Here is a 27,410-nt window from a genome sequence, read left to right as displayed (position 1 = left end):
TGAAGGAATTCTGGCTCTTCACAACATTGCAGGACATCACTCTTAAGGTCCTGCTGCAGCATCTCAGTCTGCTGTGGCCTCAACTCTTTTCTGGGCTTCTTTTCTTCTTTTTTTTTTAGCCATTCTGTTGTAGATTTGATCACTTCAAAATATCAACAAACAAAACCGGGGCTCCATACATACTTTGGTCTATAGTCACAGTCCTCTCAGGATGACTCTGACCTGCTGAAACGATCTCAAAACCGTAATAAAAGTACAAACGTGGCGCAAAGGTTTTTTTGAATTTTTGCCGAGTGCAATCATGTTCTCTTGAGAATGGCTCTTTTTACTTTAAACTTTACATTTACAAGCCTATTGCTGTGGCTCCAGAAGATATTTCAGTGTTTTACAGCTTCCAGTAATGTAATATTGTGAAGTCTGAAGAGTATCACAGCTGCTTAAACTATAAGAGCAGATTTTTGTGTCTTTACAAAAGCACTCACCATCAGCCCCACCCCCACAGTACATGCCATAAATAGTCATCCTTTTCGCAAACCAGGCACATATCTACATTTGAATTTCTTTACTAAGGAAGCTGCTTACAATAGAGGATTTCTTGTTTAGTCTGATCTGAACAATGAACAACCCCGATGGATCTTGTGACATTACGCAGTTTCACTTCTTTGGCAAGTTTTAGAGTCATTACACAAAAATCTTTTCTGCGGGTTTTACATTTTTAACATTCTTTTTAAGGAAAAAAAAGAACCTGTCAAACATTTACAGTCGTTTTAAAAGGTGAGATAGTGTAAATGATACGTTTCTGTTGATCTTCCTCCTCGTTCTGAAACATGCCCATTTAAAAGTCAGAGTGGAATTCAAATGTTTATTTTTGTGGGGTGCCTCTTGAATGAACCTTTAACTTCATTAGAGCAAACAACAGCCAGCAGATGGCAGGAGATTCATATGGCAACAAACGACAGCCAGCATCTCAGCAGGTTTTGTTAAAAATCTGTGTTTGTAGTGCCATTCTTGAGTCTTACAGAAGAGAGCGCCACTGTAGAGTCTTTGATGCTGGGAGGCGGCCACGTTCTCCAGCACAGCACAAAAAAAATTCTGTAGTCATGATCCAGACAGAAGCTGGTGTAATGGCTTTACATTAAAAACCTTTAATATTTAATATAGTTTTATAGTGTGGATTAAAAATTAAATGCACTTATGTGACTAAGCAATTATTGTACAGCACTATCATTAAATTCCATAGTTTAGATAGGCGTAAGGGTGAGTGGGTGTTGTTGCAAGTATAATGAATGCACAAACGGCGCTTGATGACAGTGACAATTATGGGGATATGTTTGTACCAACTGTGAAAATCTGAAGCAGTCACTTTTGCATAAATCCAGACTGTTTATTTATGGCCAGTATTTCAGAGTTATTAAAACCTGACATGCACTCCCTGGCCCATTTTCTTAGGCACATCTGTTCAATTGCTCCTTAAAGAAAATGTTGAATCAGCCAATCACATAGCAGTTCCTCAGAGCACACAGTCAAGATAACCTCCTGAAGTTCACACCAAGCATCAGAATTAAGGAAAAAGGGTCATTTAAGTGACTTTGAAGGTGGCTCAGTTGTTGATACCAGACAGGCTGTTCTGAGCATTTCGGAAACTGATCTACTGGGATTATCCTTCATAACCGTCTCTACGGTTTACAGATAATAATCATAAAACAAAAATATCCAGTGAGCAGCAGTTCTCTAGGCGACAATACCTCGTTGATGCCAGAAACCAGACTGCTTTGAGCTGACTGGAAGGTAAAAATAACTCTGGTAACTACTGGTTCCAACCAGGATGTATTCAGAAGAGCGTCTCTGAACACACCAAAAGCATCAGATGGTCTACAGCAGCAAAAGACCACACGGGCAACACTCTTAAGAACTGAAACTACAACAAAATTTGCACAGGCTCACCAAAACTGGACAACAGACTGGAAAATGTTGCCTGGTCTAATGAGTCTTTGCACTTGGATGGTGGGATCAGAATTTGGCATAAGCATAAAAACGTAGCCTTGTGTCAATGGTTCAAGCTTGTAGCATCAGTGTGGAGGATATTTTCTTGACGAACTCTTAAGTATTGTTTAATTGCCACAATCTACCCAAGTACTGTTGCTAACCATGTTCATCCCTTTATGATCACAGTTTGCCCATTTTCTGATGGTTGCTTTCCACAGGATAACACGCCAAACCTTTGAGATGTGGAAGAACGGGAGATGCACATCATAGACATGAAGCTGCAAATCTGCAGCAATTGTCAATATGGAACAAAATCTGATGACCAACTTGTTGGATCGGTACCATGGAGAACAAAGGGCAGCTCTGAAGGCAAAAGGAGCATTGAAGCCAGCGCTAGGAAGGTGTAACTAATGAAGTGGCCGGTTCTTTCTCCACAAATATTTGACTCTGTCCAGCTCACGAATTCTGAAAAATCTTGATGACTACAACACATATACTAACTTGCCAGCCTGACACTACTGGCAGCTGATCAGCTGTTTGATATATTAGGGCACAGCTGACAATGAGAAAGGCATTTCTTGTTCCCATGGTGATGAAAATGCTTATGGAGAGGGATCCACAATGAGAACAATTACTATTTTTACATTAGTCCTTTATTTTTATGTCTCCCAGCACACACACACTCCACTTTTCATATTTCCTATTAGTTTTCTGCTGTTACAGTAATAAAAAGAAACTCAACAACCAGAAAGGTGAAATACAATCGTTTTTAATTGCAAAAAGGATACCGGTTAATACATTGAATGAAGCACTGAAACAAGCCACTGTGACATTGCAAAATACCACTAAAAAGGACATTGTAAAATTTCAGAGAAACAAAATAAAGTCATTCATTCGATCAGAAAGGCATACATATGAAAGAGCGAACAGGAGGGGAGCATATTTACACCACGACCGAGAGTCCTGTGTCTCTACAAAACAAAGTGTGTTTGGAGGCCTCCTCATTTAAGACGTTTAAAAATGTTTTTACAAATGGCCGTTAACAAAGTACAAGCCTGTTATGTCCCAGTTTAACTTTCTATCAAAAGATGTTAATTTTAAAAAGAAAAGAAGAAAGAAAAGACGGGGGGGGGAAAAAAAGGCACCATCCATCTTACATGGCGGCATCTGGTTTACACAAGTCAACCAAAGTACTGTGGTAAGCGTTTTGTATGCTGTAAGTATTAAGCTGCAGAAAACTCAAGCTGACGAGAACAGTATTAGCACGTTAAGTTTTACAGAACTAAGTGTTTGAGAAGACTGACAACAAACAGGGTCTTTTGTACAAAAAAAATTAAAAACAATTGGTGAAGTGAGGTGTCCCTGCTGTTGGATTAGCTGATAATGTTACAGTAGCTGTTTTGCTGGTTTAACAGCGCTCCCTGCAGGAGAAAGAGTGTAGGACACAGCACCAGATAGTGTTGCTTTAGCCCATTACAAAGCTGCTATTTAAAGCTCATCTACAGGGCAGGCACCAAATCACTCCAAAGATGTGCAACTTTGGGAGTGCCGCTTTGTCACAATAGAATAACTACACGGAAATGTCGGGGTTTTGTTCGTTTCTTGTTAAGGTTATTTTAAAAAAAAAAAAAAGAAAAGAAAAAAAAAAGCCATGTACAGAAAGAAAAACCAAACTGATTTTTTTTTAAAAACCATTCTCGATTCCAAATGCATAGATATTAATTTAAAAGAATGCTACATATGCAGCACGTCATCTGTATATTGAGAAATTGGTTGTAGTCACACCTTGTAATGCTGGCAAGTAGGCAGTAAAGTGTCTGTTGCTGTGGTGAATAAGTAGCTCCCTGCTTTGTGCTTCACCATAGTCCAATTTAGAGATTTCTCAGGCTCGATTCCCTGCAAAAATCTGAGAAAACCCCCTTTCAGTAGATTTGCTTGACATACGATGCGAGTCCAAGTGATAGAAAAAGGGAATATGGCGACAGAAATAAAAGATTGCACACAAAAGCTTGGGGGGGGGGGGGGGGGGGGGGTGTTTAGAGCTCACGTGAGCAAGGAAAACTAGGAAATAAGTCCTACACAAGTACCCTCAATATAAATTAAACTTTATAAAAATTTAAAACCCACACATCGATTTAGACAACTTATGTTTTCATCACTCCTCCCCTCTTAATTGGAGAACTATGCTGAGCCATGCAAGAAAAAGGGAGATATCCCACTACCGTTAGCGCCCTGATAAAACTAACCGCCTCAGATGAGCATGATTTAAGCATGACATATTTGGATGCTTTTCAAAGGTAACATGCATAAAACTCCAGGTGTGCTTCTTCCACAATATTTTTATTTTAAATTGCTTAAAATGAAATACTCCCACCTTTTTTTTTTTTGTTTGTTTTTTTTATTTCTTTTTTATTTTATAAGTCTTGGTCAAAAAAAAAAAAAAAAAAAAAAAAAAAAAAAAAGAATACTTTGGCTTTGAGACCTTTATTTTTATTTATCATTTCAAACTATAAAAATGTCACCACTACTTGCTGTGAAATCACTTCTAATAAGTACACTGTAAGATGTGATAAACTGGTTTTAAAAAGGGATTCTTCAGACTGTCGATAAAAACTGTATACTGGATGTGCATTGGCTTTTTTTCTTCCTTCAGAAGGGCCTGTTGGATCTTCCTTTGGTTGTTTTTATGCACAGTTAGGTCCTTCAAAACAACATCATGTGCTGCCGCTTGTGACAATCTAAAAAACACAGGGTGGGGGGGGGGGGGGGGGGGGGGGTTGTTATGCAGCATGTAAAGCCTACTGTCTGTATAGAAGGTCAAAACAGAGGACCGGCCAACTTAAAGAGGCGTGGGATGCCTTTTCTTTACATAATCGTCCCTGCGCCTGATTGGATGAGATGAACAGCAATTAAAAAATGTGAGGTTGAGGGTTTTAGATCTTCGTTATTACATATATCAAGCCGGCAATATGAAATGTTATTAAGGAGGCGCAGTCAGGACTGCATCCCACACGTCCTCTGTCAAGGGGACTTCATTGTATTTTTTTTGTCCCACTTTACTTTGACCGTACCCTGTATCATGTTAAGCGAATGCTAGACATTGTAGTGACATTACGGAAGCACAGCAATGGACATTGGGCGAGATGTTATGATGGATAGCTATACACAGTATTTACAGCAGGTTAGAAAGACTAAAACTGGCTTAACAGACTTCCTCTGACAAGAAACCTTTCACTTAGAGGGCAGAAGGACACGGAGGAACATCACAAATACGATAAGTGATACAAAAGTTTTGTCATTTCTGACCAACACCCCTAAAAATACCCATTTGCTGCTTGGAATTCTGTGACTGAAATGTTTAAAAGTTAGGGTGCGTCCTTTATCAAAAATGTATGTATTCAAAATGATTTTTTTCCCTTCAATAATGAAATCTGTATGACAGTGATCAGTGAGAACCTTTGAGAAACAGTGCCCATCCCACATAGAAAAAGCAAACCTGGAAAAAGTGAGCTGATTGTGAGAAGAAAAATGATTTCTGTTCTGTTTGTGCCATTCTCAAGCAGCAAATGGTGTCGTAGCCCTGTTGGCTAAGGCCTTTAAAAAAAGAGACAAAGAGTGGGTTATGCTAAACAGGTGGCACTGTGAGTGAAGGTGGAAAGCAGCAGAGGTATAAAACTTCTGTGTATCTGATCTCAAAGAAAAAAAAAAATAAAACTGGAGGGGAGGGTGGCAGCAGGAGCCAGGAGTCTACATTGATTCACCAAGAGAATCATCATCATCCAGAGATAGGGGCAGGTAGAGATCCTGCGGAGATCCAGAGGAGCACAATTACTTTTGTAAACTCAAACTAAAGAGCAAAAAAATAAATAAAACACAAAAAAGACAACAGGCAACAAGATGAAAGGTCAGGAGAGGAGGAGAGGTTAGGGTACCTTCTGCTTGTTGTTGAGGCCTGGACTGGTAGGGGTGGAGGTGGGGGAATGCTTGGAAATCGGGGTGGACAGCTGGCTGCTGGAGCCCGTCCCGTTGGCTGGGAGAGCCAACGCAGAAGTAAAGAGAGTGGGGAGGAAGACAAAGAGGGATGAGGGAGGAGGAGAGGGGAAAGAAGTAGAAGAGGTAAAAATAGAGTGGATTAGAAAGTTTGCAAGAGAAGCAAAAAGGAGAGCAAGTCCTGAACTGTGGCCTCATTTGGCCGTGATGTACAGGGACCCTGCTGGTCCAGGTTTTAGGAGGCTGACAAGTTCTGTTTGTTAGGTGACGTTTTATTCACTCGCTCTGCGTCTCCGCGACGTTGCTAGGATTCTGTGTGTGTGGAACACCGTTTATATCTAAGAGCAGTGTGATGTGATGTAGCCGTGAGTGTTAAGTGGCTTGAAAGACTTTGTCTATAAGAGATGAAAAGAGCTTGAGCCAGATGGCCGGTCTAAGTTTAAGCCAGCGACTGTTGGAAACACAAGGTGGATAAAGCTTCATTGTAAAGCCGCTGGCTTCGTTTAAACACTCGGGCAGATCGACAGAAACCCCACAGCCAAACAGAGAAATCACAAGTCCCATTATCCTGGGCTCTTTAAATAAAATAACTGCACTCTCTGCTCAGTCTGTGTGGGAGAGCTGCTCGTGTTTAGATGTACTGATTTTTGAGACACTCAGCTGTGAAAAGGGCCAAAGACATCAAACGAACACAGAAAGTTGCCCGCACTGCCACGGTTTGGGTCTCAGATTTCTACATCTGGAATATTTATTCGGCTTCCGCAGAAAACCCCTCGCATTGTGTGGTTGTTTTGATTGCACATTACTGCATGTCATTGTGTACTTTAACGCTGGCACAATGGCAAACGCACACTAATACAAACTGCTATTCAGTATGTCATGGTATGTGTGTTAAAAGAAGCAGAAAAAAAAAAAAAAGCAGAGATGTTGGTGGTAGAATAAACTAATCCTCCATTTCAAATGAATAAAAAAAAAAAAAGAGCAGTACTGGGATTTCTAAATACTGTAATACCTCAATACTGCCCAAGTCTGCTGTAAAAGAGCCGTATTAGGACACGAATTCTGTAAAGTGCGAGTCTTGCTATGATCACGCCGTTTTTAAAGTGTACAGATTCCCTAGTAAATCCCTGAGACTGTTCAATTTTTCATAACATTAAAACATCCGTTTCTATTAAGGATTCAAAGCATAACTCAAAACATTACTGTTGTTGGGTGGAAACATCCGTTTTATATGGTTGTTTTAGTTTAAAGGCTTTTTCATTTGAATATATTAAGGTGTTAAGACTTGTTATGCCATAGCAAACGGCATAAACGACAATCATTCCAAAGCATAGAAAATCTAATTTCATTAAACTCATCAGTACTATTGATTAACTGACATAAATATGCACTTCCTTTCATGCCTCACGGGAATTACAAATGTGCTTAATGGGTAAATAGTTTACTGCCTCCACACGATGCTGGCCCACCACCTGCTGTGTTGGAGTCCAGACATTTACCATTGGTGATCAATAAATATCCATGACAGCCAAATGACTGAGGAAACCTGTAGAGAGCAGGAGACCTCACCTATTATGTAATGCAGCAACAGTACATGAAGAAGAAGAAAAAGAAGAAAAAAAAAGGGGCAAGCACTCCATATTCCTCAAGTCGTTTTGTTTGCTCGTTTTAAATCATGCCGACGATTTTAATAAAAACTATTCAGCCGCTGAATGGTAAAGCTATGTAAACCCGGATGGTACGATTTTCCTCACATGAAATATTTAAGCGTGAACCAGCTGTAGAGCCTCCATGCTCTCTCGCCTCCTGGATGTTATTATTAAATGTTAAAAAGTGCTTGATCGTCAAACAAACAGCTCAAAGCTGTTTAAATTGGCTTTGTTTACTTTTCATGTTTTATTCATGCTTTTAAAGAAACTACAGCAGAAAGATTATACTAAAGCTCAGAAGACCCACAACAAAGAAAAGCCCCCAGTTTATGCTGAGATTGAGTTTAACTATTTACTGCCTTTTAATCAAAATTACACAGAATAAAATTCAGGTAATATTTAAAGAAAAAAAAAGGTGTGATTAATGATGACATGGCATATTTTTCCTTTCAGATTAAGTCAAAGGTCAACATCAGTTACGTGAATCTGCTACAGTATCATCTTGTAGTTTCATTCACTTAAACAGAAAAGACCCTGTTTTAAATTTTACACCAGCTTTGATTTCTAAGGTGTGGTCGGCTGCTTTTAAAAAAGGGAAGGGCTAGAGTGTAGGTGAGATGTATCGGGCTCACTCGATTCAGCAGGAGACTTGCAGCGCTTGATTGGACCAGGACTCTTGGCTGAACCTCGCTGAGCTTTGGGTCCCTTCATCACTCTGCATTCTGTAAAGAGAGAGAAAATAAAAAGCACAAAGAAAGTAGTGAATAACATTTTTTCCCCTACCAACAGAATAATTGAGCTGCTCATACTCCCCAGTAGAAGGTTTTTCAAAATGTCTGAAATGAACCCACATGAACCCACCGTTCATGCCTCGAGTTCAACGTGTTCATTTCTGTTACGTCCTTTTTTTCCTCCAGCAGCTTTTTCCTTTGTTGCCAACCTCACATTTTAAAAATTGTGTGTAATCAATTATGATACATTTCTTCCCCCCCAACAACAATTTGGTGTTACAATAAACACAACATGCATGTAGGAATGTGCAGTCCATTCTGGGTCACTGTATTAATCAGGGTAGACAGACTCCAGACACTGCTACTCCTCCCGCTGCATCTTCCCCTCTGTTTGTACCGTCAGGCTCTCTTCCCTCCCTTCCTCCTCTCTTCCACTTTTGATGCTAATTATACTATCTGTCCTCCCTTCGTCTCCTGAGATCTCGCCACGTCTGTCTTGTCTCCTTCTCTCTCAACCTTCACACACCGTTGGGTACAGGCGCACATTCACGTGCTATTGTTTCCAAGGTGTGCCACCACGCATCTGACAGTACCTCAGACTAGCAGCTTGTCAAATCTTCTCAGTGGTCTCAAAGCAGAATAGAGTCTGTTAGAGTCCCTTTTGGCTTTTGTTAATGTTGCAACTGCATAAACAGACCTGCAGGTACTCATGCACTCCTTTCAGTCGGCATATTTATCATAAGGAGTGTGAAAAAATAAATAAAAATACTCGGGCGATATTAATCCATTTTGGTAGCAGTAATCATGTGATTGAATATATTTTTCCCATGTAGATCTTTCAAAGGTCATCTCCAGCCCAGAAAATGTTAAAGAAATATTTCATAGCATATTTGTCGTGTGTCTTTCTTGCCCGTACAGATTCTTAAATTTGAAAAAATGTCTGCTTGATCTCTATAATTTGTTATAGATACAGCCATCCATACCGTGATGAATCACAGAGAAGCCAGTCTCATCAACTCCACTGAAGCCAACTCAGAAATGCCTGCTTGAGCCAAGATTATTATAGGCTGAATGAAATGATTTAGCTCGAGTTCAGTGGGGGGAGTACACAGTTAGAAAAAGAACGCAGATCATTATAAACTAACCGGCATCTCCATCCTGCCGAGAATCTTACAAGAAACGAAAAGAGACGAAGGTAACATAATGATGGTTATGAACCCTGCATCAGCACTGCGTTAACATAAAAAGGCAGACTGAATGTTTCGAGGAGAGCACATTAGGTGGAAGTAGGTTGTTAAAAATAGGGATTTCAAGTCTGCGGGGAGAAACTCAGAGGGTTGGCTTTATATTTTCTCTCCTTGACTTCTCAGCAGTATCACCACCAACAGATCAGCTGGCCTAAACCTGTCACAGGACAGATTAATGGCTCTTCTTTTTCCTGCCTTTTCCCATCCCTGCTGCCGGGTGCAGATAAGACTTCTCTCAGCCTCCTTTTTAGCCTCCCTCACACATATACAATTCCATCCACAGAGCATTGTACATGAATAAAACCTGATGAAAAGGATACATTTCTTCATCTCTGTAGACACACACACACACACCCAAACAGAGTACACTTTTTGGATGCTCATGTGCAGCGTTAATTCCATCTTGCACAACTTGCACAAGAACTCTAGAAATTGGTCATAAAATTGTGCAAATGAAGCCGTGCAGAGGATTCATGGACAAATATGTTAACGTCATTTGCAGTTACAGGTCATCTCTCTATACAGCTGATATTACTGCATGATAGTTCAGTCTCAATGTATTTTTTTATTTATATAGCACCAAATCATAACAGCAGTCGCTTCAAGGTGCTTTATCATGTAAACTAAATATTATAAAGTAGCCCTACAATACTAGAGGGAAAACCCCAACAATCCAATGATCCCATTTGAGCAAGCATTTGGCAACAGTGGGAAGGAAAAACTCCTTTTAACAGGAAGAAATCTCCACCAGAACCAGGCTCAGGGAGGGGCAGCCATCGGCCATGACTGGTCAGGGCTGAGGGGAGGAAGACAGGATATAAAAACACTGATCCAGCCCAAACTATAAGCCTTTATCAAAAGGAAGCCTAATCTTAAGAACAGAGAGCGTGTCTTGTCTCTTGAATCCAAAGTGGGAGCTGGTTCCACAGAAGAGGGGGCCTTAAATGGGAGGCAGAGCCTTCAGCCTTAACTTTTAAACACTAGAGAAACCACAAGTAAGCTTTCAGTCTGAGAGCAAAGTTCTCCAGTGGGATGATATGGTTCTATGAGGGCTTTAAGATAAGATGGGGGCTGATTAGCAAAGCCCTTACATGTCAGGAGCAGGATTTTAAACTTGAGTCTGGATAACTGATCACTACTGTGGCTTTTTTTTTAAAAAAAAAAAAAGGGAGATCATAAACTGTTCAACCCCTCCTCCGACAAGCTGCATTACAGTGTGTGGCTACTCGCTTAAGTTGATTCCATAATGGGATGCAAAACAGACCAATTCAATCATGCTTACTAACCATTCTCATCCAAAGAGAAGTCGTCCTGTGCGTAGCGGAATTTCTCTGGTCCGCATGCAATGAAGACGTCATCATCGCCAAAGAAATCTTGGAGGCAGGTGACCTATTAAGACACAATACAGTAAATTTGAGAAACTGGAATATAAAATATAAAAGTAGAGTCTACTGGTAGATATTTTCTACAATCTATGACAAGGACTAAGACTACCAAGATTCCAAGGCAGAAAAATAAAGCCAAAACCCTACATTGACCAGATGTCGATAGTTGTGGTTCCAAGTCATCAGGTACTATAGAAAGAGTACCCTCATGTATCTTTTATACCGTCCATGGTCGTGGCTGATTCGTGCCAGCCTGTCTAAAGAGTTTAAGTTGCTTTGATGTGGCCACAGACCAACTAATTTGTCCTGTCAGCCATCAGCCTTTTAAATAACTCAATGTGCTTTTAATGATGTTTATCTTATATCATGCTTTGTTATATTGTTGCGCAATTACCATTGATGGTTGACCACATACAGGAGCTTCCTGGAAAGGTGATGTCCAAAAAAAAAAAAAAAAAAAAAAAAAGCTGTCAAGTGGGTGATACTGTCCTCTAGGAAAACACTGATTCGAACGCACAGACAATAGAAAATACTTTACTGAACACACTCAGGCACAACAGTGCTTTGAGCTAAACTAAGAGCAGCTAGCATGCTAACCTAGTTAATTAGCAATAAAGGTACAGCAGAATGAGAAAGCATGGAGGCTCAGGCATTTAGCCCCTTTCATTGCACCAATGTGTTCAACTGAATATTGATCCACTGCCCATACATAAAATATAAAGACATTCTCAATTGTACTCCTGTTCCCTCCATTTATCCTGGAGTTAATAGGAGTACATGCCATAATGGCAATCCATCCAACATATTAAAAAAAAAAAAACAAAAAAAACCCACACACAAATCTGTACCCGATTCTAGTGTCAAGGAAAGTTTCAGGGACCACCAAGTCCTTCATATTTTTCTTCTCCAAGGAGCAGAAATATCTGCACAAATCCGGCAGTTGCGGAGGTGTTTTAATCTGAATAAAAGACTGACGGATCTAGGTTAGGAGCATGTCACTAGCAAAAGTAACGTTTAAAAGGCCAACTGAAAATCAGAATCTTACTATAGAAGCTACGATTATGAGTTTGCCAAGAGGACTGCCAGCTCAAATGTCTATCACTGTATGTTAGATATGCTAAATGAAAATACACACACACACACACACACACACACACACACACACACACACACACACACACAGGTTTACGTGAATGAAATCACTAAATAAAAACTTCCGATCTTCAGGTTGTAGCAGACCTGTGTGTTTTGCTCGTCTTGTTTACATACCTTTAGATTCATGTAACAAAACATTAACACAAAAGGCACAAAAAACCCCAGACAGATGATAATGTTACACCTTTACTGTAATGTTTAAATGATTCGACTTCCTTCCCCGGGGTCTTTTCACTCTAAAGCAGCTGTTGACACAATATGGCTTACTGTATGGACAGATGTCTTTGTGCCACACCTTCTCCCCCGTTCTCCATTATACGGACTCTGTTACCAGCTCAGACACGCCTATTAAAGCCATTCAAGCTAAACACTGCTCTTCTTTCTTGTGCTGATGAGATCTGTTACAAAGCATATCAGTCAAATTTCCACTCTGCCTTTCAACACCTGTTGAAATCTCTTCCTTCTCGTTTAGAATTATAGGATCAAAGCACTACTACAAGTGAACTACAGATAACTTGCCCTTTATTTAAAGATGGAATTTGCTTTTTTTTAAATTTAAAAGCACGTCAGTTTTCACCAACGCAAGACTGTTTAGAGATCCACATGCTGAAAAACAGCCCCATGTTGGGGCCCATGCCAGGGTCAAGATGCATCATGGGTTGCCACTGTGATACACATTCAAACTATGAGCTCTGGATAATTTGGGATCTCACCACCCCAGCAGCTGCAATGTTGGTTCTCCGTCCTGCTAGACAAGCTAAAAGTGTGTGGTGGTGACTTGTTGGCGTGGCATCCAACAGCTGTACCCTCCTCTGTGCCCCACAATATTTCCCCCCCCATCACAGGCCTTTCAGAGCCCTGCCGAGGTACAGAGATGGTGCTTCGACTCCAGGGATCAAAACCTAATTGGTTTTTCAGCTGGGGCTAATTTACAGGCTACACACTTGGGTTCTCTTTAGTGTTCGTTATCAGGAAATTGGATACATACATACTACTTTCATTAGGTTAAACTGTTGTATGGCAAGAAGGGCACCTGACAGTTAATCATAATATGGAAGCATTAGTAGGTGTTCTTTCTACCCTTAAGGCGAGTGGGTGGAGGAAAGGAGATGAAAATGGGCCGAAACAGCGTGGGTGGGTAGACGCTACTGCATGTTTTTAATAGCTTTAGGAACAGAGATGATTAAAGGGATAATGTTTTAATCCTATAGTCTGCTACTTTATTCTTTAACAGATCGCTACTTAAATTTAAGATTCTGGCTGCCTGGCACGCAAGACCACTTTAACTTCCAACAACATGTCTAATCTCTGATGGGAGAATTCAGTATGAATGCTTCAAAACAAAAGATACTGAATGGGATTAAACATTGAAATGTCTGAACAATTGTACCGCTGCAAAGAAATTTAACTCATACTGGCTTCCAAAGCTAAACTCCTCACCCGTTCTCTTATCAGAGGCTGAAAGGAAATTAGCCTTACGTTCAAGCTTCCATAGTAAAAAACACCCAAAAACCCACCAAATTTCCCATCAAGAGCTTTGGACTTTTAAATGTTTTCAAAGTCCTAAATCCACATTGTATGATTACAGTGTCAAACTCTGCCCAAACCTCCATCTTGCGTCAAAGTCAGCAAGCCTGTTGTGTATTAATAGTGACTAACACGCCATAAAATTGGCCTGATAAGTTTGTACAGTTGGCAGAAATTTGTGAGGAAAAAACAAACAAACAAAAAACTGCTCTGCATGTGATTAGATCAAATGTAAAATGTCAGAGTCCATTTAGAAACATGGCATGAATGAGGAAGGCACATGCCGGCTTGGGAGCGCTTAGGTTAGGAAGCATCCTCCCTCGATCTGAAAAGGTCAACCTCACCCATCTGGCAAAGGGGTCCGTGAGGAGGACAATGAGCCGACCTGATGCCATTTTACTTAAATGGATCAAAAGTGCTGTCATACTGCATTTATACATATTACGCTTGTACTGCACATGTCAGGGTGAGTGTACCCATCTCTGCATTTACTGGGATGATATGGGCGTATTTTTTCTGAAAAACTGGCTCTTTACAGACTCCAGGTGCCCTCCACCCTCTGTCCCACCAAGCCCATCCCTAATCTCTGCCTCACCAGCTGTCAGGTCCACATGACCCCCAGGAAAAAGGGAAGAAGAAAAAAAAAAAAAAAAACCCACCAGCAAGCATGTAGGGAACCTCCAATAACAGCAACTGAATTATTCAGAGTTTCTTTAACCCAACTTGGCAAGGGCAAACACCCTTTAACTGGATGATGGTCTTCAGTTCCCCAATGCCAATTAAGAAGTGGGTGGAACCACGGTACTTAATTTCTGCAAAACAGAAACCTCCTGGGGTGAACAGTAGTTTTACCTCTCAGAGGTAATTTGAGAAATTTGGCTCCATATGTGCAGCACAATACGATCTCTATGAAACTATTTGGAAAAAGCACTGTAGGATAACAGTTTTAGCCATTGTCATAAAACACGACTGATATTAATAACATAGCAAAATAAGTGCTGTACTTGCACAGGATCAGAGCCACCCTTTACCACAACTGGAGGTAGTCTGTACCCTCAGCTTTCCAGCATATGGCATGCTACACATTCTTGTTTCAGGTGCAACTAAAATGCCTTTGTGCAAAGCAGCAGGGAGCATTTTCAAACAAAGCTATGCATCCTTTGTCTTCCCCCCCCCTTTTCTTTTAAGGACAGCTGGTTAATATTGACTTCAGCTCGGCCATTCAGCTGCAGTCTGAGCAGAAATGATTCACAAAGACTTGCATCCATCCATTTGTAAAAATAGTCACAATAATTCCTGTCAGTGCAAAAGTAAAGCTACTCAGTGCTGCATTCCAACAATTTCACTAACCACTACTCACCTTACGAACAGTAACGACTGAACATAAGCTTCAATGAGTCAACAGAAGGTTAAACACTGGAATAGAGTAGTGCGTAACTGATTACACACATCTGATGTGCTCTGCAAAGTATTCTCATATCAGCCTAAGGAGAGAAAAAAAAAAAAAAAAAAAAAAAAAAAGGGACCTTGCTTTTTTCAGCCTATGGGTAAAAACGCCCACAGTCTCTTCACTGAGCACACAGACCTGATCAATATCAGTACCTCTGCACTGAGTGGAATATTCCTCCAAAATACACACTCTCCAGTTTGTTCATTTCAGACAAGTATAAAAAAGCAGCACATCAGATTATCTTTTAGGACAGCAGCAGCTCAGGTACTGAGAATTTCAGGACAAATTTAGTAAATTGAAAAAGAAAAAAAAAAAAAAAAAAAAAGAAGGGGGGGTGCATTTGGACATCAGTAATTGCTTTACAGGAAACTGCTACCAGTTGCCTTTCTGACCCATCTATGACCTTCATGCACCAGCGTACTGCTTGTGCGTTATCGTAGGTGCTCTGGATGCATTTGGAGCACAGATGAGCCAGTTAGGCACAGATATCTGCACAGTCATGGGGACCAGCTGGTGCCTGATGCCGTTTTAACCCCACCCCTCTCGACCCCACGGAAGCAGGCTTTCCATTTAGCTGACTGATGTGGCCTTAACATTATTAAACAGTGCTTCCTCCTCTTCTCCCCCAGGTCATGCTCACTTGTTGATGTGGTGCTCATTGCATGAAAGTGGGGCTGTTAGAAGCTTGTACATGTATGCTTATTCCCTCTATGTCTGCTTGCAGTGCTTCATCACGAGGGACCACGCCCCTCCGTCACCCTGCCTGTCTGCTTGACTCAGTTTAGCTGCATTTGCGTGCACGCAAATGCAGTGAGCTTTTGACGGATGAGGACTAGAGGGCAGGGCAGGTAAGACCCAGCGTAAAGAGCACACTCAGCGCATTACAACCATTGTCACAAACTGAATCCATCACGGTGGAGCTTATTGCCATGACAACTGCTTCTGCAGTATGGCAAAAGCAGACACTGCTAGAGCACTGATAACCAGGGAAAAGCAGGCTTTTCTTGCCCGGTAGCAGATGTATTTTAGTCGTTAAGAAGCTTTGAACCCGAGCATACATCCGTCTATTAATTCAGTGAATAATTTGTTACCATAGTTATTAACCGCTAAAGTGAACTGGAATCTTTTGTTCTGACAATAACAGCGCGACCTTGTGCCTGAAGCATCCATCCCCCCCCCCCCCCCCTCTGATTGTTTAACAAATTCATTTTAAATGTTAAAACAAAAAAAAAAAAAAAAAAAAAAAAACAAAAAAAAAAAAAACAAAAAACATGAAATTACTGTCAATGCAAAAAGAAAAGCTGATTTTCTGCCTGTGACTGATTCGGTCATAAATGCAATGCAGCCTCAGAAAAGAGGATTTTTTAATTGAATACTTCCTCAGTCACATCTTACTTTCTCTTAATCTCAAGCAAACCTTAAAAACTAAAGATCCCAACCCGAGTCTTAATATTAAACACTCAAATCTGTTAAAGCTCTCTGCTCTGCTCCAGACTTGTGATAATGCACCAGGACAAAACGACACAGCAGCACAATGCATCATCAAGACGTTTCACAAATGATATTTGACTATGGCGTCTGTTAGACGATAACCTTTTCTTAAGTGCAATTCAAATGAGCAAGCAGTGAATCTTAAATGCAAATCAGAGCCAGTCTCCTCTGCAGACACCTCTATCAAAGAGGAAAGAATACAAAATGGCTGCCAGCAATTAGATAGACGCTCTCCAACCTGATGTAGAAGCAGTGAGGGCAAATGAAGTAATGCACTTTTTTTCCCCCTCCATAGACTCAGGGAATAATTAGCCCCCCCATCAGTGCAAATAAAATGATTCTAATTTGCTGTAAGAATGGTAATCCTGAAGCCACTGGCCCCACCCTTCCTGATTGGGCTGCAAAGCAGCAGCATTTGAGGGAAAAATGGGAGTGATTTTGTTCACAGCACTTGCAAAGAGGGGCGAGCGGGCTGTCTGCAGAGTCCATTAAGGAAAAGAGGAACGTCAAAGCATGAAAAGCAGCCATTTTAAAAATGCCAGGAAGACAACCTGCAACGCCTTCTCAAATTTTGGGCACCAGCAGAGCTGATAAAAAAAATTAAAAAAAAAAAAAAAAAAAACACACACATACATACACACACGCTAGAGTGTGCTCACACAAGTCACACCCAATGATGGAATGCAAGCAGGTAAAATAAACATGACATGTGGTCTTTTTTTTTTTAATATTTTCAATACTAAAGGGTTGCTTTGATAGTAAACTCTCACACCCACTACAGGATGTGGTATCTGACAGACCGGTCCACACCAGCTGGGCTCTTTGTGCCTGGGATGTGGTCTCCTAGCAACCAGTCCCAGCAGCTATCGCAGCGGAATGGGAAGAGGAGGATCGGCGCAGAGTCAGGGAGGGGTGGGCACTGCATCAATATTGCTTCTACCATATCACCTCCACCACAGAGCAGCTGCAATGTGCCTCTGCACACAAAGACGCCATAATAACGTGCACTGCGTTTCTCACATTTCTGTGCATTAATGTGAAACGGGGAGTCGCAGGCAGGAGCAACAGATCAGCAGACGTGAATTGTGAAAAAAAAAAAAAGAAAAGCTAGAGCTACCATGATGGCAGCACAATCAATATGCACTGATTGGAATGCCTGCAATATGATGGCTGTTGATGGTGTGACCACAATTCATTTATCATTACGCATGTGTGTGAGGGAAGAGGGAGGAGGGGAGGGATAAGGTGATTTCCATCTCCAGCAGGAGCTTCGGGAGAAAACCAGTACAAGACCCGGGGCGGCCAGACTGCACCCAAGGGACAGAGCATTAAAATCAAATAGCCTCCCATCTATCATTTCAGAACACCTCCCCTCCTCCAAGACGCATCGCTTTCCAGCATTATTAATACAAAAAGAAAAAGGCAGTTCAACATGTAAGAGATACCCCAGTCAGTAATGCATTTGTAATCAATAAGACAGGAAAAGAGGGTTTGCGCCTAAGAATAGGCAAACATTTAACCATATCAAAGAGAGGATTGAGGAACAGATGCACACACACACACACACGTTCCTCATCCCTGCATCTGCCAATTTGCAGCGCTTCACACTAGTCTGGAACTCACAGGTATACAGGAGTAACGTTATCATGAGAAAAGCAAGATCAGTTATACTATTACGGTTTAATAAAGTCAAAAAGGTCACCTCTGCAGACAAATCTGAAAGCACAATCCTCTCCATAGCCAACCTTTTTTGTAATGCCACACACACACACACACACACACACACACACACACACACACCTTTACAGTGACATCTCTTGATATTAAGGAATTAGTTAAGTGCATCATCTCAAACCTTTCCACAGCCTTACAGCTGGGTGATGCTGTATGGTTGCGGCTGCGCTTTAAAAGTATCCCAATAAAGTGTGAGCATGAATAATATATTACCGGTATGTCCTTTTAGCTTAGCTGGTGTGTCGAGTAAACAATAGCATCCCCAGGGAACGACTTTTAGGCAATATTAAAATGTGCGTGTGGGCGTCTCATGCGGACATTTTTCTTGGTTTTAGGTAAATTCATATCGTTAAAAACGGCAGCTCGGTAAACTAGTATATATGTGAAATAGATAGACTTAAATATAATATTGGTACAGTGACCATGTCCCAGTCTAATGGATTCTCCCACAATCGGCAGCCAGTTGGGTTCAAGATCAACAAATGGCTGATAATTTTACCTGGTTTGACAAACTGAGCTAGTCATATAAAAAGACCAACATTGCAGACTTTGAGATGATAGACTAGTAATCCTGTTACTGTGCAGGTTTGTCTATACCTGCATTTTTACCCTACACATGTGCTGTAAGGGTAGAAATTTAACCAAACGGGTAAAATACAAAAATTCAGAAAATAAGGCAACCTCTTGGCCAGTAAGGATGTCAAGCATTTATCTTAAAATTAGAACAGATGAATGTCAGCACTTTCATTCTGGAATCATTCTTCCAAGCACGAGAGGATGTCTTGACTGGTTGTTCGAACAATGGTCATTCGGTGTGACAATGTTTGCCTCCGAATGGGAACAAAATGGCAACAATACAGGGCCGGGCCCTTTTTGCACACTATAGTGGGAAGACATCAGAACTCCGCAGGACTTTTAAGCTTTTCAAAGCCAGATGGGACTCAGAAATACCAGTGGCCTAAAACCAGCTGAGCAACAAAAGGTTGGCAGGCAAGACTCTAATGTCTCTGACCACAACACAGGTGACTAGGTAGCATCAGAGAAAAAAAAAGTCTGAAGACAAACTGCTGACAGCGAAGGTCATACAAAGGTTGTTCCCACAGACGCTTGGATTTCTCATGGAGCGACTAAGTCATTGTTGGCTGAGGTTATGACAGAACAATAGGATTTTGTGGGCATCTTGTGTCACTTTTGAAAGTCATTGGAGTTAAAAGGAAACCACTGATGAGGTAACAAGATCGTTTTGTCTGGTTTTTTACATTTCTAAGCTAATTATTCTGCTTCCTGCTTTCTCTTGATCCCGTTCATCACTGCCTGTGTGGGGGCAGATGTATGAATGACACACTGTCCCTCAATCCGACCACAAATTTTCCTATTGTGAGACTTCGTTTACATACAGTACTGTACTGCCTTTATTTCACTTATTTCTCAAACAGAGGGCTCTATCCCAAATTAAACAAATGCAGACATAGAACTCCATCCGCAGCATGGTTCATTTGAATTTTAGCAGGTTAGACATTTTCATATGCACATCACATGCTGTAAAGTCAGATTTTCAGCAGCACGTGTGAGCCAATAACTTTATATCACGGCGTAAAGTGACAATACCTGCTTGCCATCCAGAGTGTAGATCCTCTTAACCACGCCACTCTCCAGTTTAATGGCCTCCGTGATGTCAGTGAGCACCTGCTCAAAGGAGTGTGCGGTCTTCTTATTGAGCAGGAAGCGGACAGCTTTGCGTGGCTTCACGCCGCTACGCATGACCGTTACGAGCTTGGGTCGAATAAAGTCCTTGGTCTCCCTGGACTCACCGGCAGCCTTGGCAGCTAAGGACTGCATGTTCTTCTGGCTTGCTGAGGCCTTTACATTCACAGACCAGTTGGGGTTGACGTTCTTTGTGTAGTCAACTTTCTTGTAGAAGTTCTCTGATGCGCAAACATAGCTTTCCCCTGCAGAGTCAAAGAGAAATTGGGTTAGTGTGTCGTAACACGCATATTATTCAACTTTGGCACCTGAGAGTCCCGCAGCGTCTCTCTACTCAAAGATTTGAACCTTCAGGAACTTTCAAGACTAGTAGGAGGGAAGAAAAGGTTTTTAAAATGACTGAAAATCACTTTATAGACATTAGCATGGCTGCTGAGGTCTTGTTTGAAGTTCACAGACAGGCTTTGAACCACCAGGCTGCGTTGCCATGAATATTTGCAAAATTTGGATCACTGGATTGCCACAAACTTACCCCATTTTACTGAGATGGTAGCACCATTACGACAAATACCATTAGAATTAACCCCTCTCCACTCAGTATGGAAACAAACTTGTTTCATGCTTTACCACTTTGGATCAGTCCTTGCTTTGAAACCTGAGGTAATAAGATAAATGTAGACTGTTTAATAACCATGTGTCAATGATTGCTCTTCATATACCGAATGATTGCCACATTTTCCTAAAATATCTGCTGTATTCATCATCAGTTCATAGTTTTCACTGCAAGCTAGACTTTAAAGACAAAAGGCTGCTGGGGGAACAGAGGGAGGGGAAGGAAAAAAAAAAAAAATCTGGCAAAAAGGAGGCAATCCAGAAGGCAACAATTAGGCCAAATGTGGAGAAATTGCAGAAGAGACAAGAGGAACAAAACGGGATTACACTGTGCAGAGGAGATTGAACAATTAATTATATCTCACAAAAGGAAGCACAATGAAATAGCCCCGCCACCCACAGTGCTAACTCTGCACCCCTGCTCGACACACATATACACAAAGATAATACACACACACACTCCTATCTTTCCTAAGCAGCTCAAGCGGCAGAGATGATCACCTCATTTTAGACAAATTAAGCTGCAGTTTATCTTCCAGCTTTACCCAAAACTCACCCTGTCTACCTCATCCCTCAGCAGCCTTAAAGGAATCTCGCAAAGTCAAGTCTGTGTGCGAGTGGAGAGAAAGAGGGGAGAAGAGAGAAAAAAAAAAAAAAAAAATCTGGGATGTTTTACTTTCTAAATATTATACCTGAGAAACCCTCATTCAAAAAAAAGAAAGGGGGGGGGGGGGGAGACAGGACTGGGGTTTAAGCAGCATTTAACTAATATCGTTGCTCTCACTTCATCCATCTGACTTTCCCCCTTTTCAAATTGCATTATCCCTCTGACACATCCCATGTCGCAAATTCAGCTTCAGGCTGCTGCAAATAAGCGACAATTTGACTGGAACAGCAATTTGCGACAAGCAGGTCAACACATGGATCATCCGGTTTGATGTCGAGCGAAGATTTCCTTCAGTCACCATGTTTGGCAACTTTCACTACATAAATTTTTGGAGGCAAATGAATCACTTCTTGTCCTAGTCGGTGTTCTGGTGCCAAATGGAACAAGAGCAATCACGGTGGCAGCTGCTCTTAAGGGTGTCTACACTACTCCAGCTATCAGACAGAAATGCAAGCTGAACAGCTCCCCAGATTCTTACAGTAGCTATAATAATAATCGTGACTGCTGAATCAGAAAAATCCGAAAATCATAAAAAGGTGTAACTTCAATTTATTTGGATTTCTTCTCACTGTTGCTATGGGTACTGTGGGAAAGGTTTAATAAATATGCATAAAGAAATGTGGCTGGTGGTTTCTTCAATGATGAGATCCTAATGATTTCAATTAACAAACTGCTCTCTCATGCTGAGTGTAAAGATCCAACTTTAAAGTACAGAAGGAAGCCCTCTGAGAGTCTAAACTCAACACTGAATCCCATTAAGATCAAGACAGAAGACCCACTTTCAGCTTTATTAGCTGCAACAGGAATTCCCCAACAGCAAGATGCTAAAATACAATTTACATTTAAGAAATGAAAGAGCATGCATGTGGATGTTTAAAACAGATTGGCTCTTTCACTGCATTTCCCCATTTGTCTCGGTTTTTTTGCCTTTGTCAAAAGAAAAAAAAAATGTTTTAAATGTTTTAAACAACTTCTGTCAAACAAAACTGCCCAACTACCAAAAAAGTAGACCGATGTCAGTCAACTGCATAAACACAACTCTTTAGCCTAGAATTTAATACATCATATGGGAGATTAGAGAAGTCTAGACTGAACAGATTAGACTTGTAATCTCAAAAAACTGCAAGTTTTATGTTTCTTTCTAATACTTCTCAGCAAAGAAACTGGCGGGTATCTTGAGGGCCCACCTTTTCACAGCGGTTCTACCTTTACTAAAACCTTACAATGCACCAATATTTCATGGTGTTAAATCATACATTTGCTTGGTCCTGCTGGAACATTTTTACCTTCCTCTAGGTCATCCAAGGTTGTGATCTTGCGTGCACCATCAATAGTGAAGATGAAACGCACACCCTGTGGCAAATTGATGTGGTCGGACAGCGAGCGCGTCAAGTCGGCCAGGAGGGCATCAAAGGTGCGGAATCGGTCGTTGGCTACAGCGTACACGATGCCTTTGAAGAAGCGGTCTCCGTTGCGATAGAAGCGCACCTTTTTGGCTTTCTTCTCATTGGTGAGGGCCTGCAGAGTGCGTGTGCGGTAGAAGCTGCAATGGGCGCTGTGAGTAGGGCTGGGGAGTCCATTCATACGCCCGCCCCGCGGGGTACGAGAGGCCTTGTCTCGCTCATCAAAATGTCCAAAGTCTAGCTCCATGATGACTGAAAGTTATGGTGGTCGTGACAGATGTGTTGGGGTGGTGACCAGCTCCAGAGAGTCTAGGGAAAGAAGGAAACAAGTGCTTGTAATGTATCACCAGATACTGCAGTAGTATTAACGGTTAATGGTCGTATGTTCATGACATTTCACTCAGAGCAACATTTAATTCCATGATTGTGACTTATTCATAAATCTGCATCTAAATAAACCAAAATCCAGAGCTAGGTGAGGATTAGGCACAGGAATGAGATTAAGATGATTAGCCAATTGTATCGCTAATATTAAAACTGGAAACCAATAGTCATTGAAGTTAAATTTGTACAGTGCTGCCCTGGCACTGCCCGTTAATTGTTTGCTTCTAAGACAAGGAGTATGTGTCCACTCATGGCATCTGAGGAACTTAACACCCAGTGGATTTGCTATTTTTAATTCCCCTGATATTTATGCAGTATAAAACACGTATCCAATATAAAGTCAGTATAAAAACATGGACATGTTTTATAAGAAATTAAGAAAAGAAAAATATGCCGATCGGAATTCCACCAGGTGATAATTGTTGTTGCAAAAAGACTTGAGAAAACAGCTTTCTGACTTGACCTCCATCAACACTTTCCTATGAATTTATGGGTTAGACACTCATTTTGGGTCATACCAAATTAAAAAAAAGAAGAAAAGTCAAGTCAGTTTTTAAGAACCTTGGTCATACCATGTTTCAGACTTATGAAACCACACATTCTTCGTTAACAAGGCGGAAACAATAATGCTGAGGCTTCAAAATGGGATTTGAGAAATTAATGCATGACATCTTGGTAGTAACGTTCATGCCCCTGTATTTATCCCACTGTTAGCAGGGAGCACAGCTAACAGGCTAATGTTTGCCTCCGTTTTCTTCTCTCCTAGACTGTCCTCACATCAACTATTTCAATAAAGCTGCTCTCATTTAAATCATTTTCCTTTTTTGTAGTTAAACAACATAATGAGCATTACATCATTATGACACACGGAGCACATTAAGGCTTCATGTTAACCAGCTGTCATTTATAAGCCATTTCCAAAGCTGGCACTGTGCGCAGCTAAAACCCTGATTTGATCATGATATCTAAAAGGAAAAACAAACAAACAATGCAAATAATTCAGAGACAGCTGCAGGTTATATTTACACAGAAAATAGTCACTCAGACACAGCAGCAACGGGACGCTTTCTCACATTCACTTAAATTAATTGCATAGCAGCCATATTGGTACTGCCTTGTTTTAGCCAAGGTATCCATGGCAACAGCCGGCACACCATTCTTCCTGAAAGAGGCGTGGCCAACCGGTGCATTTAAAGCTACACGTACTAAAACCGCTGGTCATCAATCCTGCATGTCAAACTAAAACTTTGTCACGCATGCATTAACATTTTAAAAATGATTTTTAAAATGTTAGTGCAGACTCTTTGAATTTCTACACATAAAATAGTATGACCCTAAAATACTCCAGATGCAGTGAGTGTGCAGCAGTACGTCTCACTGACTGTTACCACACTGCTTTATGTGGCATGTAGCACATGATAGCTCCCCCTCTTCTTCTGAAGTCCGCCTACAGACACCTCTGTGCAGCTGTCTCACTTGGCCAGATGAATCAGTAAGTGATGAATCAGTAAGCTAACCACTAACACAAAAGGTTTTGGAAATAATGATGATGTCAACTTGTATATTGTCCTATTAGATATCTGAGATATCAATGACATCAACGGAATCACAAGGAAATTATACGGCTCAACAACTCAAAAAAAAAAAAGCTTATTCTATGGAGGTTGACTGCCCAAGGTTTTATAGCAAAAGTAGTAGTCTGCTAGTTAATCTTCCACCTGATGACCACAAATAAACTTGCCAAAGCCACAAAAACTCATTGAAGAGCATCTTCAAACTGATACTTTTTCAACAACTGACACACAGACACCCATTAAACGCCCACACCCATTCACATGAAAGGGGAAGTGCAAAGTTTAAAGCCCCGATCTATGAGCAATGTCTCCCCAATTTAAACTTTAAAGGAGAGTATTCTTTTTAAAAACATATTTGACGAGACCGAGCCGAATAGCACAAATGTGAAGTGTCACATTTCTGTCACTTCTACGGGCCCCGATATCCTCACAGGACTTGTCATTATTGACTGAAAGGTCACTGGTCTTTGAACACAACTCCACTCCGAGTGGCATTTTAACAACTCAAGATTTGACTTTGACATTTTTCAAGTCACTGAAGACAGAATTCATTTGGCATCTTCTGCCACTGAAAGTCAATCTTGCGCCGTAATATGAGGCGGAGGTCCTCCAAATCATCAGGGAGTGTTTCAGTGGATGTAGTGAGGATATGAAATTTTAGGTGTCATTGTTTTGCAAAATTCTCAAACTAAAACTAAGCTTTTCACTTCCTTCTTCACATGCGAGTCATCTGATGTACAAAAAACACGGTTCGCTGCTTTCAGTAGACCCAACATGGTTATATGAAAATGAAGAAAGAAAGAAAAAAAAAAAAAAAAGGAAGCAGCTTGGAAAACAATAAAAATTTGAGGCCCCACCTTTTAACAACAAGCTGTTGTGCTGTGATATTCATTGCAAACATATATCCAGCCTTGGTGCTAATGTTAAGAAGGCCTAAACCAATTAGTCAAAACATGCACAGAAACTGGTGAATGACACAATGTCACAGCCCATAATCCTCCACTATCCTGCCTCTTTTAGTACCACATGATTACAGCACTGTATATAGTATAACCATACTGACAAACGGGGGGTGGAAGAGATCACCACCTATCCATGTGGCAGGTCGACACCCCCCTTTCCCCACCAAGCATGCTAACCTTTGGCTGATCTGCTGACTGGTGTTTTATGATAAGCACACTGACAGGGGAGGGACTTCTGTGGACTGGGTGCTCCTTAGCTGACAAAGGCCAGGTTTCAAGCCCATCTGCTGCACTAATAAGCAGAGCGAGCAGTGACCCTTCCCCAGAAAAGCAACCACTAGGACAGTCCATTGTCTCAAACGGGGTGCCTGCCTTCAGAGTGACATCACCATCGCTGCTGCTCCTGCTGCAGCCGGCTCAGTCTCCTGCTCAAGTCCAGAAAATACATCCTCCCACAGCTTTTTAGTGTTAATCTGCACGGACACGACTGTTTAAAGATCACCTCTCTTTGTGGCTGACACACTTGACGTTATCAATCAATAAATCTGGTTAAAAATATGCGCGCTTTCCCCACTTCCAAATTAAGCGCAAACCTGGACATCAGGCAGCACTGCGGTATCATTGTGTGGTGTCATTGATATATTTGTCTGGTTCTGTGTTCCTGACTGAGCCACCCACACCCACACACACTCCTGACAAACCAGCACCACATTATGACTCTCCAGTCCGCGTCAGGAAAATTGATCTGCGTGCGGTATGTCTCACACCAACACACGGAAAGGTAGGTATTAAAAAAGAGAGAATGAAAAATAAGAGCCACGAAAGGAAAAGTTTCATGACACTACTCTTTTCATTTATGATGGATGGCGTGTGGCCACATGGCAGAGACAGCAGCTTAAAATGCAAGTTCTGCTTGAAATGAAAGGGGAGGGTTGGGCGTGTGAACGCCACAATCCACCTGCTCAAGCCTAAATCTAAAAAAAAAAAAAAAAAAAAAAGCCTGATATAATCCCCTTCCAAAATGCAAAAAAATAAAATACAGTGATATTCAAAGTTGCCCCCTGAGAGTCAAAATCACTGCAATGTAATATATACTTTCTTTAAAAATCACTGAAGTCTGCTGATTATCCCACCCAGTAGCGGACTCACCTGCGTCGCTGATTGCGGAGTGTGTGGGGGAGTGGATGTGAGTGTGTGAGTCGATGCTGCAGGATAGCGGCACGCCGTCTCTCCCCTCGCCTTTGTCTGTTTCCGTCTGAGTGCCGGAGTCACTCCTTGCTTGAATCGAGCAGCCACTGGGTCCTAAAGAGCAGTGGACCCGCCCACTGAGGAAAAAAACTGTAGGTGCCAGTCAGTGTGGGCTGGGGTGGAGCTCCCATCAGGGTCACCAAAGGTAGTTCTAACGAGCAAATGAGCAAGAATTAAAGGTGGGGATTATTTACAAGTCATGGTTGAAAGATGAAAGCGGCTTTTATCATGTGATGTGTGAGGCAGATCTTTCTGTTAAGATGGGAGAAGAAAACTTATTCTTTTTTATTTAATTTTTTCCTGTAAGAATTTCAGCTATTTGTTTTATTTTGAAGATTGTGGCTTTCTGTGAGTGAACTGTGAGAGCTGAAGCTAAGGCATCACGAGTGCGTCCCTTTCAGACAAACCACAGTCTGATGCCTTTGGTCTGGTGGAGCTCTTTGTCAGGAGCAGATAAAAGCTTGACTAACTCGCAGTGATTGTATTTGGCTTTTTGTGTGTGTGTGTCTTC

At 41.3% G+C, this 27,410-nt stretch overlaps 1 protein-coding gene across 1 annotated transcript; it reads right to left on the bottom strand.

The window, feature by feature from the left end:
- Positions 1-2,735: 2,735 nt before the first annotated feature.
- Positions 2,736-26,959, bottom strand: LOC101484175 (neuronal migration protein doublecortin). The gene is made up of 7 exons (XM_004563969.3): positions 26,801-26,959; positions 22,615-23,040; positions 19,954-20,294; positions 10,890-10,992; positions 8,258-8,347; positions 5,919-6,016; positions 2,736-5,790 (listed from the first exon to the last, which is right to left on the bottom strand). The coding sequence occupies exons 2-7, from the start codon at positions 22,976-22,978 to the stop codon at positions 5,734-5,736; spliced, it is 1,053 nt and encodes a 350-aa protein (XP_004564026.1). The 5' UTR covers positions 22,979-23,040; positions 26,801-26,959; the 3' UTR covers positions 2,736-5,733.
- Between the last annotated feature and the right edge of the window lie 451 nt (positions 26,960-27,410).

This window comes from Maylandia zebra, linkage group LG10 (genome assembly GCF_041146795.1).
Source record: "Maylandia zebra isolate NMK-2024a linkage group LG10, Mzebra_GT3a, whole genome shotgun sequence".
NCBI classification, from domain to species: Eukaryota; Metazoa; Chordata; class Actinopteri; order Cichliformes; family Cichlidae; genus Maylandia; species Maylandia zebra.
This window is presented reverse-complemented; position numbering and strand designations above follow the sequence as displayed.